This window comes from Geotrypetes seraphini, chromosome 17, assembly GCF_902459505.1.
Source record: "Geotrypetes seraphini chromosome 17, aGeoSer1.1, whole genome shotgun sequence".
Classification (NCBI taxonomy): Eukaryota; Metazoa; Chordata; class Amphibia; order Gymnophiona; family Dermophiidae; genus Geotrypetes; species Geotrypetes seraphini.
Window position 1 is genome coordinate 21,118,040 of NC_047100.1, and position 19,001 is coordinate 21,137,040.

Here is a 19,001-nt window from a genome sequence, read left to right on the forward strand (position 1 = left end):
AATGCAATATTGAACAGCAGTGGGGAGAGAGGGCAACCCTGTCTAGTCCCTCTAGAGGGGTGAAATTGTTGTGAAAGACTTCCATTAATAAGGAGTCTGGTGGTAGGTTGTTTATATAATATCTTTATCATCTTTATTATTTTGTTATTTCCTCCAGGAATTTGTCCAAACCTTTTTTTAAACCAGCTATGTTAACTGCTCTTACTACATCCTCTGGCAATGCATTCCAGATCTTAATTTCCTCCTATTGGTTTTAAAAGTGTTTCCCTATAACTTCATCAAGTGCCCCCTATTCTTCATAATTTATTGGATTTAGATACAGTTCTCATCTTTTCAATCTCCACTAGGAGGCCGTTCCATTCATCTACCACTCTTTCTGAAAATCATTATTTCCTTTGATTACTCCTGAGTCTTTCTGCTTCTGCTTTCATCCTATGACTGCTTATTCTAAAGCTTCCTTTCAAATGAAAGAGATTGGTCAGTGATGTGGTGAGGGAAGCTTGCACCCAGGGTGGAGATGGCAAGTCAGAGGCACTGGCATCACTGTCTTGTGTGCCCACCTCCCTGCACTCCTTCATCATCGCCACGCCATACCTCTTCAAATCTTCGCCAACCACTAGCAGCATCTCATACATACTGCTCGCACTGGACTCGTCTTTCCCTCTGATATCACTTCCTGATTCCTACAAGTAGGTTTTGAAAATGGCGAATTGGAAGGGTTTGGTAAGAAAAACATTCATTTGCCCCTTTATGCCACTTTTTGGATTTTTTTTTTTTTTTTAAACAAGTCCCATAGCATCTTTTGGTAATAACCACACTTTGTTTTAAATTGATTAGATGAAAATATAGGATGTTTAGGATAGTTCAAGAACCATTAGTTCAATTATCTCATGGGGTTTTCTAGATTCTCAAGCCTTCTATTTGTATAAACCTTATCCTTAATCAGGATAGATGGAACTTTTTGTAGCTCAGAGAACTCCACTGAAACCTTTTGTACTTGTGTCCGTAATATATCCATTCTCTCTGGATGATTTATAAATGCAATTGCTTCAAAGATAATAGTAGTAATCTCACATAAATAATAAATCTACTGTACTATCATATAATTTTCTTTTTTCCTCGTTTCTTTTTCTTCCAGGGCCTCAGTGATGCCATCCTTTCTGACTCAAACCCTCATTGTCAGTGGGGATTTATGCATTAAACCCTATGGCCCCATTACAATAAATCTTAACTGTTTAAATCTTCTTTTTTGTAGTTCAATTGTTTTTCTTTATTAATTGTGAAATGTACAAAGAGCACACAGCCAAAAATAGTACAAACAAGATGTGTACCATGCATAATGGGGATAAAACAGAAATAACTGTCATGAGCTTTATTTATTTAGATTTATATCTCATCTTCCCAGAAAGCTCAGAAAGGGTTAAACAGCCTCAAGCAAAACGGAGGAGGTACACAGCATCAACATGGAGGTGGAGATGCGGTTATCATACTGGGGAAAAGAGAAATTCGGGGGATATCAACTAGAGGGAATACACTTGAATAAGTATAGAGCTAGAAAAAACTTCTACGGCGACAAAATCTCCAAATCCAACAATCAGAGTAGCACATTATTCAACATCTGGCATTCCTTAACCTCCAAAAATGACTCTATACTTCCCTCCTCCCCCTCAGCCGATTCTCTAGCAAAGTTCTTCAACGATAAGGTCTCCACCTTGAGGTGCTCCTTCCCACCTGCAGTCTCCTACAAATCTCTGATTCCAATTGACCCCAACCCTTTCCCAACAGACTTCTACCCTATCCCAGCAGACAGATCCTGGTCTTCTTTCGATCTTGTTTCCGAATCCCTGGTCTATAATCTCTGCCTCAAATTGAAATCCTGCAACTGTACCTTGGATCCTTTCCCCTCCTACCTTTATGAGAACACTCCCCCTCAGGCCATCTCATCTCTTACCATTCTCATAAACTCCGCCCTCCATTCGGGTTTCTTCTCCCCAGAAATGGGTCATATTTCCCTAACCCCACTACTGAAAAAACCCGAGCTTGACCCCTCTTCACCATCCAGCTACCGTTCAACTCTACCAATACGGCTTCCGTCTCAATTTCAGCACCGAATCCCTTCTGACCTCCTTAATCTCAAAAGTTCAATATCTCCATTCCCGCAACAAGTTCGCCGTCCTTCTTCAATTCGACCTCTCTGCAGCTTTTGATGTTGTCCATCATGATATTCTTATTTACCAACTCACCGAGATAGGCATAAACTCCACAGCCCTTGACTGGTTCTCGAAGTTCTTACGCTCCTGCTCCGACATAGTCAACATGAAGGGCACTTCCTCCTCCCCCTGGAACCCGATCTGTGGAGTCCCGCAAGGCTCACCTCTCTCTCCTATTCTTTTCAACATTTATATGTCCTCCCTTAAACTCCTCCATCTCTCCCCCCTTGAAACACTCTACACTTACTCAGATGACATCTTTGTACTCCTTGAGACCGACCGGAACCTCAACAACCTCTCGGCGAACATATCCTCATGTATATCAAACCTTCAATCCTGGGCCCAAACCGTGCAGATGAAGCTGAACGTATCTAAAACAAAACTTCTCTGGCTCGGTCCAAAATTGGACCAACTGCCCACCTCCATCCCACTGTCCTCTGGCCCCACTCTACATCTTGAATATTCTAGTAAAGTTCTGGGAGTCATCATTGACTCTACACTTTCCTTCAACGATCACCTCAACTCCCTAGTAAAAAAATGTTTCTTCTGCCTTCACATCCTGAGAAAAGTGAGATCCTGTTTCCATCAAAAACACTTTGCCGTCCTTGTCCAAACCACCATCCTTTCTAGACTGGACTACTGCAACTCTATCTACCTTAGCCTAACAAAGAAAAACCTTCATAGACTCCAGCAGATTCAGAATACCGTTGCTAAGCTTATCTTCGCAAAAAGCAAATTCGACCACGTCTCACCGCTTTTGTCCAAGCTCCACTGGCTTCCGATAATCTCCAGAGTCCACTTCAAATGTTCCTGCCTCACTTTCAAGATCCTACACGGTATCTTCCCTCCCTTCATTCCTCTTTCTTGGAACTCCTCTAACCCCAATTTCGCCAGATCCACCCAAAAACTGAAACTTTCCTTTCCCTCTCTAAAAGGCGTTTCCCTTGTAGGAAAACTAGGTTCTTCCCTCCCCTTTAGAATCACTCAGCTCTGGAACAACCTTACCTCCCCTCTTAGGAATCTGAGCTCCCTCCAACTCTTCCGTAAACATCTGAAAACTTGGTTATTCTCAAATATGTAACTCTTCCTCCCTCTCTGGTTAATCTAGTCCTAAATTTTCTCTTCATTTTTCCTCTTCCCTATATTGGAGTTCCTTTCTACCCTAACTCTTGTTAACCGTGTTGAGCTTTACGAATGTAGAGATGATGCGGTATACAAACCTAAGGTTTAGATTAGATTAGATAGAGTGATACACACTTATGGACTGAAGGTCCAGTCGGAGTTAAGTGGACGCAAAAGAAGATGATTCTCTAGCTCATATATAAAGTACCAGGACTTTGGTTGGGTCATTGGATGAGGAAGGGTAATTAAAGGGTAACTCACAAGCACAAAGGAAACACTGCAGAACCCAGTGTCTAGAGAAAGGATCCAAATCTTATGATACATCCCAACTGCATTCCGACGTTCAGCAATGTGAAATTTACATTGCATTATGAGACTAAGTAGATTCCACCAATAGTACGCTGATTTGAAGCAAATTTGTCGACAAGAGCATGCAGTCTCTTCAGCGTGAGAAATCTAGAGCACATCGCTGAGAACTTTGCAGTTAAATTTGTAAGATCAGTTTTGATGTCCTTGTATCTTGTAAAAAAAAATAAAATAAATAAAGTCAGCCAGTAAGGGAGAAATTTGTTGCACTTAAAGCCACTTTAGCCATATTGTCTGTGTCGGAACTGTTGGCATTGGCCGTGGTAAGAGAAAACAAGTCTGGCTTAGGACATTTGGTGCTTGGTGTTAGGGTAAAAGCCATGAGTTAGCTATGGTATTCCTGTTGTTTGAGTCCCAAAAAGCAGATTTTAAAAGAGCAAGTTCTGCTAGCAAAAATTAATGAGACCTGGAAGCTATCTCCTTACACATCTCCATTCATCAGGCTCTCGAATGTCCCCCCTTAACTGTTTTCTTTGATATTTCATTAATTTCCACAGACCTTTTATCTTCTTTATAGTATAAATACACAGATTTAATTTCTTTAAAAGTGTAGAACAGTCTCACTTATCTTTATCAACTTGAAGTCAGATGGAAACTTCTCCACCTTGTACTATACTGCTTCTCCTGGTTATTGCAGCCCAAATGCATGACCCATATATTTCTTAGCATTAATGGAGTAAGTTATCAAAGTGGGCAATCGTTAAGATGGGTTCTTTTACCACAAGTTGCGCTGTTTTAGCATGGGGGTCTCTTTGCCTAAAATGGTACCCAGTGCTAAAATAACCCAGCTTTTGTCGATAACCCATCTTAGACCCAAATTCTAGACCATTCCGCATCCTTTTTTATCCATTCCTCCTGAGGTGCTTATCCTGTTGTGGAATATAATACCATCTGCAAAAAGACAAACCCCTCATGCATGGGCTTTCTATGAGGGAAGCCAAAGCTGGAGTAACTCATGAAATTTATTTATTTATTTTTCTATACTGTTCTCCCCAGGGAGCTCAGAATGTTTAACATGAATTTACTCAGGTACTCAAGCATTTTTCCCTGTCTGTCTGGTGGGCTCACAATCTATCTAATGTACCTGGGGTAATGGGGGGATTAAGTGACTTGCCCAGGAACACAGGGAGTAGCGTGGTTTTGAACCCACAACCTCAGGGTGCTGAGACTGTAGCTTTAACCACTGCACCATTCTAGAGATCAACATGTTGTAAAATTAAGACAAGTATAGGATAATCAAGCCATTGTGACATCACTGATGAGGCTGACTCTTAGGCATTGGTGGAATGAGGCATTATGATGTCACAGTACCAGCTCTGGTGATCAGAGGTTGGAACTTTTCACACTATTTATTTATTCAATTTTCTATACTGCTCTCCCCAGGAAGCTCAGAATGTTTAACATGAATTTACTCAGGTACTCAAGCATTTTTCCCAGTCTGTCCTGGTGGATTCACAATCTATCTAATGTACCTATGGATAGGGTGACTTGTCCAGGCTCATAAGGAGCAGTGTGGGGTTGAATCTGTCAGGGTGCTGAGGCTGTGGCTTTAACCACTGCACCACACTCCTCCCCACCTGCTAAGCCCTTTCAATGCCCAACTAAAGCATCTGTTGTGAAATATCAGTGATTGTGTAAAACATTTGTGTTCCCTTTAAATGTCCTAATTTTCACTGCCAAACTTAGGAGGTCTGATTCCAGCCTTTGCCTGCTAATGTGTATTTCTCACACACAGAGCATGTGTTGAAAAGATTGAATTCTGGGTTATTGACATTTTAAACAACATTAGTTTTATAGCACTGCTACAAATGCAAAAGCTTGCCATGAAACTAGAAATGAAAGAGCAGAGCATGAATTTTGCTGGCTGGCTGTAGTTGTGCATTAATTCTACCCCTTCCTCCCATGTTTATTACTGACAAAAGTTTTGTAACTATGGCCCCGCAGCTACTTAATATTTCTTAGTTGTTCACCGCAGCAATGTCAAAGTTCTTGTCCATAAATAATTAAAAGCCATGGATGAGTCGTGACCAAAAAAATGTTAAGAAGTCAAGGAAATTAAGTATGAAATTCTAAAAAAGAATAAGCATGGGCATGTTTTGTTGTAACCATGCTATATTTATTTTGCAATATTATATTGCAAATGAATAATTAAAAAATAATTTGAAAGTAGACACATCTGATGAAAAAAAAACCCAAGCACTTTCAAATAATTGCCGTATTGTACCTCCAAGACAGCAGGCAAAAGGCAGTAAATTATCTTTAGATCAACAGATGGCTGACTTCTCTAGGCAGCAAATATTACCCAGAGTCCTCCTGTCTCCTTTCAGTCTAGCAGATGGAGTTGCTGGGGGGGACAGAGACTTCTTCATTACTGAATCCAACACTTTAAATGTCAGTACCTTTCAAAGGCCTCTACAATTTGGACTGTTTGAATGTTCTACGCTTGCTCTCAAGGCCTTAAGTTTATTTCCACTTGTGAACACTAGACTGGAAATGCTTGTTCAGACAATCTTTGGAGCTGCTGGTAACAAAATCCAGCCAAAATAGCTTTTCTGTGAAGAATATGTTTGACAAGTTACATCGGTGCTATGCACCAGACTGACGTCAATCCTATTCTTTCTTTTTAACTTCTTTTTTCCTCTCTTCTCCCCACTTCTTTTGAATGTAATAAGTAGATTAAAGTCTTCTTGTTGTAAAAAAAAAAAAAAAACAAAAACTCACAAACAACAAAAAACAAAAGGGGCTAAAATTAAGAACCTTACAGCCACTGCTAATACTCTTATGGCATTTCTCCATATACATATATTTTCCTGCAATGGCGTAACGGGGGTGCGGTCCACCCTGGGCATGGCCCTCCTTGGGGCACTGGCACCCCTCCTCCTCTCTGCTCCCCCTGCCGCGCATGTGCGCCCGCGCCCTTCCCTGTACCTTTTTAAGTTTGGTGCGGAACTGATGTCACAGAGAGCGCCGAAGCTGACGCAGGCAGCGAGTTCTCCGCTGCTTATGCCGAAGTTAAAAAGGTACGGGGAAGGGGCGAGGGTGCATGGCAGGAGGTGTGGGGAAAAGGATGGGAGAAGGGCGCTCTCGCTATGCCACTACTTTCCTACTTATAAAGATAAGCTTAGGCATTTTCAGAAAGGGCATGTAAACTAGCGTTAGGGGTGTGTGAACAGGGCGGTTGACTTAGCGCCCCATGTTACAAGGAGCACCTGATCTCCCTGCTGGTGGGCTTTGGACCACATTCTGCCCTGGGCTGCTATAAGAACCTAGCACTCAAGGATATATCTCAGTTACAGTGGATGGTGCCCGTGAGCTATGCTTGAAGCTTCCTCAGACCATACCATACTAACTCTTGTATCCCGCAAATGTCAGCTAGGAATCATTGCGGCTTACACAATATTAGAATTGTTACAGAGACATAGATATTGCAGAGAAATTGCATATAAAATATCATTCTGGGGATTGCATGGGAAAGGTCAATGCATTGAGGAAAAAAGGTGAGTTTTCAGAGCTTTCTTGAATTGGATGTATATGGGTGTTTGTCAAAGGCTGCCGAGGAGGTTGTTCCAGATTCTCGGCCCCTGAAACTCAAAGGTGGTCTCAAAGAGAGCCTTCCTTCGAACATGCAGGCGGAGGGGGGGTGGGGTGGGGTGGTAGTTTCCATCGGATTGCCCTTAAGTTGTGGAAGAATTGTGTGATTTGGATGGCGGATGCGAGTCCAGCTGAATTTCGCCGTAAATGGCCTCATATATCATGCATGCTACCTTGAATTGGATCCTGCTTCTGACTGGCAACCAGTGTAGTTCCTTAAGGAGAGGAGTAACCCTCTTATATTTGGCCTTGCGTGAGACTAGTCTCGCCGTTGTATTTTGGAGCAATTGCAGTCTCTTTGAAGACCGAGAACAATGCCCGAGTAGCACCTCTGTGAGGACTGTTCCACCAGTCTGGTGAGCAGGTGGAGTAGTTCAACCTTCTAGTTAAAACAGAGCCTGATATTTAAAGCAAGTTATGCACTTTGTGGTAGGTACTGAGCCTGGATTCTGTAAATGGCACCTAAATCCGCCAGTGCATAGAAAAACAGTACCGGTTGCATGTCAGTCACACATTCAGCAGCACTTCTAAGTTGCTGTGCGTCTAGAGCTCAAAGGGGCATCAAGAGGCTTAAGCCTGGACGTCCTGAAGCAATAATCGAAGCTTTCCCAGGATGTCCTAGGCAGAACTTACACACCGGGACTTAGACATATGTAAAACAGGTCACCCTGCCGGTTCAGTTGATCCTGGCAAGGGAATCCCCCATCAGCTGAGCCGGGAGGACTCCCCGAAACTGGCTCAACTGATCGGGATTCCCCTGCCATGATCAAACAAGGTAATTTGGTACGTCTACAAGACTTGAATTTTTTGCATTTTTCATGTGGACATTTTTATTTTCGAAAATGGTCAAAAAAGATAGACGTCCTATGGAACAAAACATCTACATAGGTAATTTTCAAAAATAAAAGATAAGATGTCTGACTACTTTGAAAATGGACATTTTCTGTCCTGGATCTCTAGACGTTTTTCCCCAAAATGTCCAAATTAGACTTAGACGTCCTATCAAGAATGCCCCTCCAACAAGTGTTAACTGTAACCCTATGTAATGTAATTTGTAACACTGTGAATGTTAATTTGTAACTAGTTCTGAGCTCTCTGGGGAGGATGGGATATAAAACCAAATAAATAAAATAAATTCTATAATGAAATCTTGGTCTCAAGATAACATTTTAAAATTGGAAATAGGCACGTGGCATAAGGGGGCCTAAACATTGGTGTCAATTTATAGAACTGCTACCTTAGCATGTAGAAAACGAAGAGCCAGAAGGCAATACATACAATCAATGCGTAGAAAATCATTTATGAGCTGAAACAGTGGAAAGCTGTCCCATGAGTCTTGGGGTTGAACTTCCAGTGCTGCATCCATGTCCACAGCAAACAGCGACAAGAAGGTCTCCGCATGCTCTACCATTAAGTCTGACCACCACGCAAAAGCCTTCAAGAATAGTATAGAAAATCAAAAGATATCATTGTCATCGAATGTGTATTAAGCAGATTCATAAAAGAATAGAGAAAGTGATCCAAAAGTTCACGCAAACCTGCACCCAATGAAGCACTAACTTATTGTAAAGAGAACAGTGTTTTAAATTGATAGTGCACGATGCGAAGAAGCCACAAATTCAGAACCTCCACCTTCTGGACATAGAGCATTGGGAATTTTCAACTGTAAGATCAGAGCATGCAGTTGAAAGGTTGGTAGAAATAATACTTCTGTTCTATTTACAATAAATGGCTTAAGTTGTCTCAAGTCATGCTATTTACTGACAGAATCAGCTAGTTATCATTCTGCACTACAAAAACTTGGGAAAGTTTGAGAGTTTCTTCACTGAGTTTGCTGGATTTCTGCAATGATTTCATTGGCTTGAATTCAGGTCCTGTGATGTGTTAAAAAAATGCCAGAAGATCTTGAGGTCCACAGACGTCTTAATTGTGTACAATTGATAAGTAAATCTTGATGGAGGAGGAAAACCAATGGCTCCGACTTTCAAAAGAACTTCACCAAAGAAGAAATCCTCTTGAACAGAGAACACTGGGATGGAAATGAAACATATTTTTATGCACACACAAAATAAAAATCAGTGAAGTAACTCTTTCTCATGCGCCTAGGTCCTTAAGTGTTAACTAAGTAGGTTGTCTGTGTGACATTCACATCATACATAACTAAGATGTAAATGTCTTTCAAATGCTTTGCATGCGTGCCTTGCCATTGCTTCTGGTTGGGAACATGCAGAATGGGTGGCACTATGTGCACAAATTTTGAAGTGATAGGAAGATACCTATTGGTTATTTAATTTAACATCAGTCCTTGTATTCCAATCTTTCAGTCACAGAAAGTACGGAGGGGGGGAGGGGGGGGGTTGGTACTGGAAACAAGACTTGGGATTTTCAGGGGACTAAGGAACCGAAGGTAAGGTAAGCAGGTAAGAGATGAAAAGCACTAGATTTAGAAGTTGACATGTTGAAGGAAAAAATGCTGCACAATGAATATTGCATGTGTGATTTTTAATTTCCCCAAATCAATCATGTTTCTTGTATGGTGTGTTCAGATATCAATTAAGAGTTCTGGAGAAAAGTGAAGTAGGGAAGAGTTTTGGAGGAAAGTAAAGTAGGGAAGTAGGAAGTAGGGAAGAATTTTAGAAGAAAGTAAAGTAGGGAAGAGTTTTGGAGGAAAGTAAAGTAGGGAAGAGTTTTGGAGGAAAGTAAAGTAGGGAAGTAGGAAGTAGGGAAGAATTTTAGAAGAAAGTAAAGTAGGGAAGAGTTTTGGAGGAAAGTAAAGTAGGGAAGTAGGAAGTAGGGAAGAATTTTAGAAGAAAGTAAAGTAGGGAAGAGTTTTAGAGGAAAGTAAAGTAGGGAAGTAGGAAGTAGGGAAGAATTTTAGAAGAAAGTAAAGTAGGGAAGAGTTTTAGAGGAAAGTAAAGTAGGGAAGTAGGAAGAGTTTTGGAGGAAAGTAAAATAGGGAAGTAGGAAGTAGGGAAGAATTTTAGAAGAAAGTAAAGTAGGGAAGAGTTTTAGAGGAAAGTAAAGTAGGGAAGTAGGAAGAGTTTTGGAGGAAAGTAAAGTAGGGAAGTAGGGAAGAGGGAAGAATTTTGGAGGAAAGTAAAGTAGGGAAGAGTTTTGGAGGAAAGCAGGGGAGAGTTTTGGAGGAAAGTAGGGAAAAGTAGGGAAAAGTTTTACAGGAAAGTAAAGTAGGGAAGCAGGGAAGAGTTTTGGAGGAAAGTAAAGTAGGGAAGTAGGGAAGAGGGAAGAATTTTGGAGGAAAGTAAAATTTTTGTTGTGGTGGTGAAGACAGTTAGGCACAGATTCTATACATGGCCCCTGAAGTTAGGTGCTCTAGGCATCTAACTTAATTTTTTAATTAGTTTAATCGGCGCCATTAGTGGACAATAATGAGCTCATAATTTGTCAAAAACTAAAATTAATTGGGTATTAGGCATCTAACTTGATAGGCGTCTATAGTGGCGTAGCAAGGGTGAGAGGCGCCCGAGGTGGTGGCGTCCATCCTCTGCCCTCATTTCCACCCCCCTGGCTCCTTCCCCAATCCCGCCTGTCCCCCTTCCCTTCCCCCGTACCTCTAGTTGAAGTTGTTGCTCGCAGCGGTCAACATGTTCCTCGCGACCCCTTTGGCTCTCTCTCTGCCGTCACTTCCTATGTGCAACACCCAGAAATGACATCAGTGGGAGAGCCGAGGGGGTTGCAAAGAGCACATTGCTGACTGCCGCAAATAACTTCTTCAACTAGAGGTATGGAGGAAGGGAAGGGGGCATGCACATGGAGAGGAGGAATGGGAAGAGGCGGGGCAGAGAGGAGGAGGGGTGTCGGCAACCCCACTAACATAGCACCTGAGGTTGACCACCCCCCTCTTCCCCCTTACTGTGTCACTGGGTGTCTACCACTTTTGGGTAGGCACCTAGCCCAAGGCAGATCATGGACAGAACTTAGGAACAGATTGTGGACAGATCTTGGGTATGTTTTGCATCTAGGCGCCTACATTGGACTTAGACACTGGTATTAATAGACTCTGGCATAAACAGGGGTCGCCTAAGATTTTGACACCTACTGGCACCACTAGGTGATATTCTATAAATAGTGCCTAACTGAAGGTTGAAAAAAGTTATGTGCCATATTCCTTAGTGCCTTTTTTTTTTTTTTTATTAGAATCAGAGCCTTAATGCCACTTTGTAAAATCCCTCCCCTCCAAGAAAAAATTGCTGTATTTTGATATTGCTTTGAAAGGCTAGTCAGACATTCTGCAATTTCATTTCTCAAAAATATCTCAAACTTTCAGAGCTACACTTTTTTGCTTTCTTGAACTTACCTGTTTGGCCCCCTTTTATCAAGCTGCATTAGGTTTTTTTTAAATTGCAGGCCACTGCGGTAAAAGCTCTGAAGCTCCTAGAATTACTGCAGTGACTCTCAATAAAAAAAAACTCTAATGCAGCTTGATAAAAGGGGGCCCATGTTAAAGAAAATATAATATGTGCCTGTATGTATGAATATCATCTGTGAGGGTGTATAAGCATGCATCTTACCTAAAAAATTTACTTTGTGTAATTTTTTTATTTTTCCTATTTTGAGAGGCTAAGTTAGCACCTCACTTGAATTTATGCTTCAGGAAAAACATTCCTACACCATAAAATACCGTGTACCAATTTTTCCTAGAAATACTATTTTTAAAATTTTCTGCACTCCCACAATGCCATGCATGGATCTATAAATATGCGCAATGTCTGAAAAAGATTGATAAGGCATATTCAATCCTTCAATAGTTAAAAGATTTTGTTTTGATGAATGAGCATCTCAGCTCAATGGCAAAGGCTCAATTTTTTTTTTCTTCTCTCATTAAAACATATTGATATGATGAGAATGAAAGCGTCCTTTCCCTTTAGCACTGTGATTGACATATTTTCTTTCCTTCTTGCAATATTTATTTTTGCTCAGCTCATCAGCATTCTCGATAACATCTGGAGTTATTTTGAAAGAGTCGAAAGTTGGTGAACCTAAGCCACCATAAGTTCAAAGAAAATCCACCCACTAAGTTCTACGAGGCGATTCGCCATAATAATATCTTATAAAATAATGGATGTGTTGATCAAATCATATTTTGGCACACACAGGGATAAAGACATAGCAACAAAGGCAATAGCATGGCAACCACTATCTGTTCAGCAAGAGAATTGGGGGGGGGGGGGGGGGAAGAAATATTCTTCTGTAAAAAGATTTTTTTTTTCTTGTCACTTCAGTGTGTGCTTTAGAACAAAAAATTCTAAGAAAGTGAGGAATTATATTAGAAATAGAAAAGAATTTAGATTAAATGATGTATGTTTCTATAGATGTAGATATAGCTGTATATGTCTGTGTGGGTATGTTCATATATCTATATACAGTATGTATATATATGTAGGTATGTGTGATCCATTATAGTCACAACCTTTTTTAGCAGTGACACGTTAATATCTTTTACCACCATTTTTGGGACCCTAATGAAGATGTGTTGATCGAAACGCGGACCGTGTCGGGTCCCGTTACTTATTTAAGGTGGTCTATTTTGTGCGCAACAAATTGTTTATTGAAATAAACAGTGCCTGCATCTTGTACAATTCTTCTGCCATTTTGTCTTTTGTTTTGGTTTCTATGTAAGTCTATAGCCATACATACATCTGTGCATCTCTCACTCTCTCTCCCTTTCAAGAGAGAGAGAGAGAGAGAGACAGAAGGAGAAATGAAGAGTAAGTAAAGATTTATTATGATATTTATGTAAAGACTCACTAGAAGCAAAATCATCCATAATAACCCTTTATCTATCTATGAAATCTCAAAGGCATTGAAATAAACGAATGAATCACAGTCAACTGGCAGAAGTCAGAGGCAAAATGTATGGGAAGTAATGGGCAAACCTGTTTTGGAAATAGGTCCTAAAATCTCACCAAGCAGTTGGAAAAGAAATGAGACGCTTACACAGACCACCTAGCCAAATGACCTGTTTCAGTTGTTAGGCAAGAATGGTGAGAGGAAGGTGAAATAAATCAACTAGATTTTCTGTTGTGGCATCAATGAATACCTCTTCAATACATGCCCAAGATTTGCACGTTAGCGGTTTTTAGTGCAGGGAGCCGTGCTGCTCCCAACGCTCAAAGAGTTTCTATGAGCATCGGGAGCAGCGTGCAGCATTCAGCGCGGCTCCCAGCACTAAAAAACGCTAGCACAGTTTAGTAAAAGAGAGGAGATAGGCGCACTGAGCAAATGTCATGGTATGGAAAATTGTATCCCAGTTGTCCTCAGGATGGAGATCTTAAGAACATAAGAATTGGCATACTGGGACAGACCGAAGGTCCAGCAAGCCCAGTATCCTGTTTCCAACAGTGGCCAACCCAGGTCTCAAGTACCTGGAAGAGACCCAAATAGCAGCAACATTCCAGAGCGCCTACTGTGATGTCACAATGCCTCATTCCACCAATGCCTAAGAGCCAACCTCATCAGTGATGTCACAATGGCTTGATTGTCCTATACTTGGCTCACATAAGAACTTAAGAATTGCCGTACTGGGACAGACTGAAGGTCCATTAAGCCCAGTATCCTGTTTCCAACAGTGACCAACCCAGGTCCCAAGTACTTAGCTAGATCACAAGTAGTAAAACATATGTTATGCTGCTTATCCTATGAATAAGCAGTGGATTTCCCCAAGCCATCTCAATAATAATAATAATAATAATTTTATTTCTTGTATACCGCTATACCATGAGGTTCAATAATGACCTATGGACTCTCTTTTAGGAAATTATCCAAACTTTTTTTAAACCCCGCTAAGCTAACTGATGTCACCACATTCTCTGGCAACGAATTTCAGAGTTTAATTACATGTAAACAATGTTTTTGTTTTTAAAATCAACTACATCCTTATGTCTACTTATTTTGTACAATGCACTCTGAAAGCCAGCTCTGAAACAGATGGGTGCCAAAGTAGGTCAGCAGAGGCAATATCCAAGTAGTAAGGAAAAAACCATTAACTAGAAGAAGGGATGAGGCAGCATAAACTTGAGTAGGAAGACATTCAGAGTCTGGACAAAGTAGACAGCTATAACTGGACACTATCAATATGAAGGAACGATAATGAGGTTTCATAAAAACAAATGAAGAAACATATTCTTTCTATACCAGTAGGTTATTGGACCTTAGATAGAGTGGCACAGACCTGCAACCTTTACGGAAAGCAAGTATCAAACCTGCAAAAACTCAAGGACAAATTCAAAACAGATACATACATTGTAGGCTAGTTTGAGTTTGGCAGAATTTTGGGATATTCACCCAAACTTGTTTGGAAAATTCATTATAGGTTTTCCAATTGAATATGTGAAAAATCTGGAGCAGATTCGTCTTGGATGTGCCAGTTAATTGGAATCAGCACTAAAGCCTCCTATCTCACAAATCAGAAAAAATTGTTTGAACTCTGAGAAACATTAAAGGTGAGAAAGCTCACATCAGCCATTTCATACTAGTTTAGTGGTCGGTTCATTGAACAGTATGCAAAATTAAGGGAATCAGAAAGATTGTGAAGAACTGCAATTACATTACATTACGGATTTCTATTCCGCCATTACCTTGCAGTTCAAGGCGGATTACAAAAGAATTATCCAAGATGTATTACAACAAGAACTTACAAAAAAAAAAAAAATAAAATTGTTCATTTTCAAAAAGAGTAAGAAATGGGTAAGGTTATTTGTTTGGGGTAGTTGGCTTTAGTGAGAGGTGGAGTTTGAGACTTGCGGTATTATATGCAATGTGACATAAACATGCTCAAGAAATGGGCCGCAACATGGCAAATGAGGTTTAACATGGATAAGTGTAAGGTGTTGCTTGTCGTTAAGAAAAATCTTATACATGAATACAGGATGTCCGGTGCAGTACTTGGAGAGACCCCCCCCAGGAAAGAGATTGGGAGTACTGGTCAACAAGTCAATGAAGCCGTTTGCGCAATGTGCGGTGGCGATGAAAAGAGTGAACAGAATGCTAGGAATGATTAAGAAGGGGATCACGAACAGATCGGAGAAAGTTATCATGCCGCTGTACAGGGCCATGGTACGCCCACACCTGGAATACTGCGTCCAGCACTGGTCGCCGTACATGAAGGACACAGTACTACTTGAAAGGGTGAAAAGAGCGAATAAAGTGGTTAAGGGGCTGGAAGAGTTGCCTTACAATGAGAGGTTAGAGAAACTGGGCCTCTTCTCCCTTGAAAAGAGGAGACTGAGAGGGGACATGATCGAAACATTCAAGATAATGAAGGGAATAGACTTAGTAGATAAAGACAGGTTTGTTCACCCTGTCCAAGGTAGAGAGAACGAGAGGGCACTCTCTAAAGTTAAAAGGGGATAGATTCCGTACAAACGTAAGGAAGTTTTTCTTCACCCAGAGAGTGGTGGAAAACTGGAACGCTCTTACGGAGGCAGCTATAGAGGAAACACCCTCCAGGGATTCAAGACAAAGTTAGAAAAGTTCCTGCTGAACCAGAACGTATGAAGGTAAGGCTAGTCTCAGTTAGGGCACTGGTCTTTGACCTAAGGGACGCTGCGTGAGCAGACTGCTGGGCACGATGGTCCACTGATCTGACCCAGCAGCAGCAATTCTAATGTTCTTATGAATTAATTTCCAAATGTTTTAAACATGAACAAAACAAGCTTTAGCTAGATATATATTGCTTGTTCAAAATACACCCCTCCCCCATCTTTTTCCACAAACTCCAAGATTCTATATATGGCACTCAAAATTGTGCATGCAAATTTGGGTGCATGCCCAACTTTTGTGCATAATTTAACTGAGTAACAAGGCAATTAGTCCCAATAATTGGGCACTAATTATCAATTATTGGGTGCTAATTGGCAACAATTAGGATTTTTGCATGCATCTTGCTAGGCCCTATTCTATAATGTAAATTCTTATGTGCGGATATGAAAAAGGGGTATGGGCAGGTAGAGGATATTCTAAGAATTTGCATGCACCGCTGTGCCAAAATATGGCAGATCCACGCCTAATTTAGGCATGAGGATTTCCCAGTTAGTGGAAATCCTCGTGCCTAAAAGGTTAGGCATGGATCCTGGCACTAAGAGCTATTTTATAAATGGCGCTCATCTTTTTGGGTGCCATTCTTCAGCGCTATAGAAAGAATTTGGTCCACAATGTATGTGGGTAAAATCTTTGTCTGAGCAGATTTAGGACACGTTCAACCAACAAACTCCAAAACAAGGGCAATACACCTGAGCACCATTTTCATTTTCTTATCCCTTTCATGTAGATGACTTTATCTGATAAAGGAGGAGAGACCTCCGAAACTGAGCTCTGTTGAGCAAATTGCTAAATGGCATGCTATTGCACTGACTTAGCTTAAAGGTAAGTACATTTTACTATCAAACTTTTGGCACTGGATAATGCTTTCTTTCTGAATTGGGTATTTTCATGGACGCTTCATAGAGACTGTGAGATACACTTTTTGAATTTTCACAAAATCACATTTTGATTTAGCACATCGTACCAAGAGGTCCAGGGATGTTTCACAGCAAGTTACCCGTTTGGGTAAATAAAAATTAACAACTCTCTTAATCAGGGGTTCCTGTGCAGAGCTGTGAAAACTGAGGACTCTCGGTATTTACACTCTATTAGTCTGTTTACTGAATTTGCCACTTTGTGTGGAATATGGATTTGAGCATGATATAAGTATCTCTTCAGTTTCTTTCCAATTGAAAGAATTTTTGTAGTTACATAAGACGAACAGATTTAGGAGCAGGCTTACTATAGAGTGTTAAGCCCTTAACATTTGCAAACAGAGGTTCTGCATGAAGGCATCAAGGTGTTCTGTGGTAATATACCTGCTAGCGTGTGAGTTAGTTCCAGAAAAACCGGAGATGCAAATTTCCCCCAAACTTGGAAAGTAGAAAACAAATAGCAAAGACGACTCTGGTGCTCAATGTCCTTTATTGTGTATCGAGACTCTACCCGAGCGTGTTTCGGCCCCAAATGGGCCTGCCTCAGGAGTCTACAGTATAAATAGAACAATGGGGAGTCTACTATTTTTCTAAATTAGTCAGAAATCAGTCTTTCCCCATTTTCGTTCTTTTGAAGGAAATTGTGCATTCAGATTGCAGAGCCATCCTTTTACATATTTTACAAGATTGATTTCTGACTAACTTAGAAAAAATAGTAGACTTCCCATTGTTCTGTTTTAAATTTTTTATTCATTTTTGCATGTTACAACAAGTGTAGCAGATAAACTCATATGAACTTAAAAATACACACTTGATGAACTCTCATATAATACATTAAGTATAACAATTCATTACAAATACTTATACTGTAGACTCCTGAGGCAGGCCCATTTGGGGCTGAAACACGATTGTGTCGCGTCTCGATATGCAATAAAGGACATTGAGCACCAGAGTCATCTTCGCTGTTTGTTTTCTATTTGGTATGTGAGTTAGGACATTTTTTTTGAGAGAAGGTGTAGCATGGGAATCAGCGGCGTAGTAAGGGGGGGCAAGGGGGATGGTCCTCCCCGGGCACCATCTTGCTCGGTGTGCCGGCACCCCTCCTTCTCTCCCACTCCTCCCCCTGCCACATGCGCGCCCCTTCCCCCGTACCTTTTTAACTTCGGCATGAGCGGCCACCAACTTGCCTTCTGCATTGGCTTTGGCGTTCTCTCTGATGTCACTTCTGGGGCCCGTACCTAGGAAGTGATGTCAGAGAGAGTGCCAAAGCCGACGCGGGCAGTAAGTCGGTGGAAGGCCTGAGATAAATATGTTAGGAGAAGATATACAAATATTCTGTTGATATTCAAAAGCACTTATCTTGTTAGCTGCTAACTGGATAAGTGCCAGCAAACAGGATATTCAGTGACACTAAGTAGATATGCTACTTATTATTCCCTCTGAGTGGTGAAGGGCGGACACACTATAAAGGCTAAGTGCTATTCGGTTGATATAAAACTAATAGATATATAAAAAAAAGTAGAAAGAAAGTTTAAAACTGGTTAATTAATAAAGATTGGACCGACAAAGAGTAATACAACCGGTAGGGTTGTGCCCGGCTATGGTCTGAAGGTCCACACAATTAAGAATAAGAACACTAAAGAATGGTTCTCGGCCTTTGATGAGACCCGAGTAAGACATTTATGATATAATTTGATTTAAGATACAACAGTGGCTTCTTTATTGTAGATTCAGTACTGTCCAGACATTGTTGGGATGGTTCATAGACACGGTTTCATTTAAGCTGAGTGGGTGTCCTCCAACTGCATTGCTGCCAGTAGGGGGTGGTGCATCAATATTTTGTTATTAGTCCCTAGAGACAGGAAGTTTACCTGTCGCCCTGCAGAACTTTCCTGTCCCTCACTATTGAAAACATGATAGTGAAACATCACCCTACTACTACTACTTATCATTTCTATAGCACTGATAGAAGTACACAGTGTTGTACGCCCCCACTGGCAGGACTTTAGCTTAGGGTTACCAGACATCCAGATTTCCTCGGACATGTTCTCCTTTTTGAGGACATGTCCGAGGGTCTGGACAGCTTTTCAAAACCCAGCACTTTGTCTGGGTTTTGAAAAGCTTCTTCGAAATCACATTGGGCAGGCAGCAGGGGACAGGGCTGGGGTGTAATGGGCGGGACTCGGTGGGCTTGGTGGCGGATCTAGGGGACCAGATTTTACTAAAGTAAAATCTGGTA

The 19,001-nt window shown here is 41.0% G+C and overlaps 1 protein-coding gene across 7 annotated transcripts in view; it reads right to left on the minus strand.

Annotated features, from left to right (window-relative positions):
- Positions 1-19,001, minus strand: part of CADPS (calcium dependent secretion activator) — a 447,229-nt gene that overhangs the window by 158,975 nt on the left and 269,253 nt on the right. For all 7 annotated transcript variants that reach the window (XM_033925902.1, XM_033925901.1, XM_033925899.1 and 4 more), the window contains one exon: positions 8,568-8,724. In XM_033925902.1, the coding sequence (XP_033781793.1) occupies positions 8,568-8,724 (157 nt within the window). The remainder of the gene's footprint in view (positions 1-8,567; positions 8,725-19,001) is intronic.